Raw genomic sequence first — 2,650 nt, forward strand, 5'->3', positions numbered from 1 at the left:
TAGTGGGAACAGATTATTTCAGGCGGCTAAAATATTTTGTTCCCCGCTCCTAACTTTGGCAAATAAAGAGCAAATGTTATTAAATCACAGGATTTACTGTTGATAATGAGATGATTAAACATAGTTAAAGACTTGCAGGTAAATTACTTTGTTTCCATTTTATGTAGGGGGAACAGATTATTTCAGGCGGCTAAAATATTTTGTTCCCCCCTCCTAACTTTGGCAAATAAAAAGCAAATGTTATCAAAATCACAGGATTTGTTGTTGATGAAGAGAGTTGATTATGAAAGGATTAAACACAGTTAAAGATTTGCAAGTAAATTAATTTATTTCCATTTTATAGAGGGGGAACAGATTATTTCAGGCTGCTGAAATATCCATTCTCTCCTCTCCTCCCCCAATAACTTTGGCAAATAAAAAGCAACTGTTTCCAAATTCTCAAAAATTTTATGTGTGATAGCATACTAGACATTTCCTTAATCCAGTAATCTGTCATATTTTACATTAGAACGGGATTTACCAAAAAGTCTACACTCTGATCTTTTCAGGAAGTCTTTATTTTTGTGCCCTGCCATCAGCCAACTTCCCTCCTCTTGTATCAGAAATGAAAAATTATAAATGCACACTATGTGTTGGAAACCTGTGTTTGTTGACTGATTTTTATTTGTCAGGCTTGAGACAAAAGTTGAAAAAAGGTCGATTTCCTTCGCGTTTAAAATAACACAAAACAGCGTAAAAAGACCTCCACACAAGACCTCGTTTATTTATTTATTTATTTTATTTTGATAGCTGCCGATTAAACTGAAAGTTACAACACCGACATGATTATATGAGTAGTTTTTACCGAGAAATCGATCAGAAGCGCCATGAAAATGGTCAGATCCGCTGGATCCATCTCTCTGGCTACAATGCGCGCTCCTGACACAGGGGGAACAGATTTTCACAGGGGAACAGAATTTCGCACAAGACCGGAAGTGGAAGTCGAGTCACATTATATTTAATGTAAGAAATGTTTAATGTTTGGCTGCTGAGACTTCAGAGGACAGAGAAGCAGCTCCAGATTCTGCCAGGATGAGTGAAAAATGAAAAGTAGTAATGAGACTTGGACCTTTGCATGCAGACTAACATTCAACTGAATGTTTTTCTCCTAAAGTCAGTTTGAAGTGTTCAGGGTTTCCTTCATGGAGGGGGGACAGTTCTGAGACAGAGACAAGAGGGAATACATGATTGGGGAGAGCAGTAATGAGACGGGAGGACATGCCGGGATGGCCAGATAAATGAGGGAGGTGAGCAAAGATCAGAGCTAAAGAGTGCAGAGAGTCGAAGAGTTAGGGAGGAAAAAGAGCTGCGGTGGTAGAGAAATGGGAGCAGAGGATGAAAAAACGTTAGCGAGGGAAAACAGGGCAGCCCTGTGCGCTCAGTGGGACAGGGTTCATTAACGCCCCCCCACCACAGGCTCTGGCTGCCGAACTAATGACGGGTGAATTCAGACGGGCTGCAGCAGAGGGCAAACCCATCACACACCAGATGTGTGTGATGGGTTTGCCAAAAGTAACACTCTGATGGAGAAGAGGCTGTGAACAAACAACCTGCAGTTTATTTTACTGGGATATTAATAGACAGAGCGACACAAAGCAGGACAATATCAGTAAGTGAGTAGTCAGTTTCCAATCTAGCACTGCATCTCACTGTGAATGCACTCCCATTATGAAACAAGGTGGTGGCAGCATCATGCTTTGGGCATGCTGTCCATCAGGTCTGTCAGAGGTTCAGTTATTCGCCAAACTTAAAATGCTCCCTGTCCAGACAGACCCAGAAGTGTGTTGTCTGCTGCATGTGGCTTCAGTACAGTAACGGTTGTAACGTGTTTTGGAAATTTCATGGAATATTAGTCACTGTATTTTCAAACCTGCTTCGTAAAACAAAATATTCTCAGATCAAACTAGAAAAGGAGTGATTAAAAGTGTTGTAAATTCTCTGATACTTTCCTTCCTCATGATGGTAAATGTGTGTCTGCTTAGGTCCAACGTGTGCTGACCTCCATGACCCCTGCAAACACAGCAAGTGCCACCGGACATCGCAGTGCAAGGCGCTGCCTGAAGGGGGCTATAAATGCGAGTGTCCCATGGGGCGAGAAGGAAAGCACTGTGAGAGAGGTAATGTACTGCAGCTAGCATCTTTCTTCTCTATGCGTGTTCGCTGACGTTTCCTCTCGTCTTTGATTGAATGGAAAGCATGAAAGGTCCAAACCTGCTGGCGTTGGGGCAATGTGAGGGCTGCTGCGCTGTGCTGCAGAGCCGTGGTGGATGATTGGCCCCGTTGGGCCGTTCGCCACATCCACTCCAGTACGCTTGTTAGTGAGGAAGCAGAGATGCTCCGTTCCTCCCTGCCTGCCGCCCACAGGTGTTGTTCTCCAGCTTGTTGTTGGTGTGTAGCTCCACATGGCAGAGCGGCCTGCTGCTGGGACCGCACAGCGCTGCCGCTGCCTTTGAAGTTCATGATTAGAAGTTTGGGCAGTGTCGTATTGTGAAGTTTACTTATGTTCTTCCCTCCCTGACTTTGTAGATGCTGTTATGAATGCTGCAAATTAAGGAGAATATGCTGTCATGCTCTCTCCAAACTAAGGAGAATCCAGCCACCAGCCTCTGGG

The 2,650-nt window shown here is 43.8% G+C and overlaps 1 protein-coding gene across 7 annotated transcripts in view; it reads left to right on the forward strand.

Moving 5' to 3' along the window:
• agrn (agrin) overlaps positions 1–2,650 on the forward strand; it is a 56,257-nt gene that overhangs the window by 27,510 nt on the left and 26,097 nt on the right. For all 7 annotated transcript variants that reach the window (XM_015023032.1, XM_015023034.1, XM_015023033.1 and 4 more), the window contains exon 9: positions 2,022–2,156. In XM_015023032.1, coding sequence (XP_014878518.1) covers positions 2,022–2,156 — 135 coding nt within the window. The remainder of the gene's footprint in view (positions 1–2,021; positions 2,157–2,650) is intronic.

The sequence above is a fragment of the Poecilia latipinna genome, unplaced genomic scaffold (genome assembly GCF_001443285.1).
Source record: "Poecilia latipinna isolate Pla-1442-1.1 unplaced genomic scaffold, P_latipinna-1.0 Scaffold3174, whole genome shotgun sequence".
Lineage (NCBI taxonomy): Eukaryota > Metazoa > Chordata > Actinopteri > Cyprinodontiformes > Poeciliidae > Poecilia > Poecilia latipinna.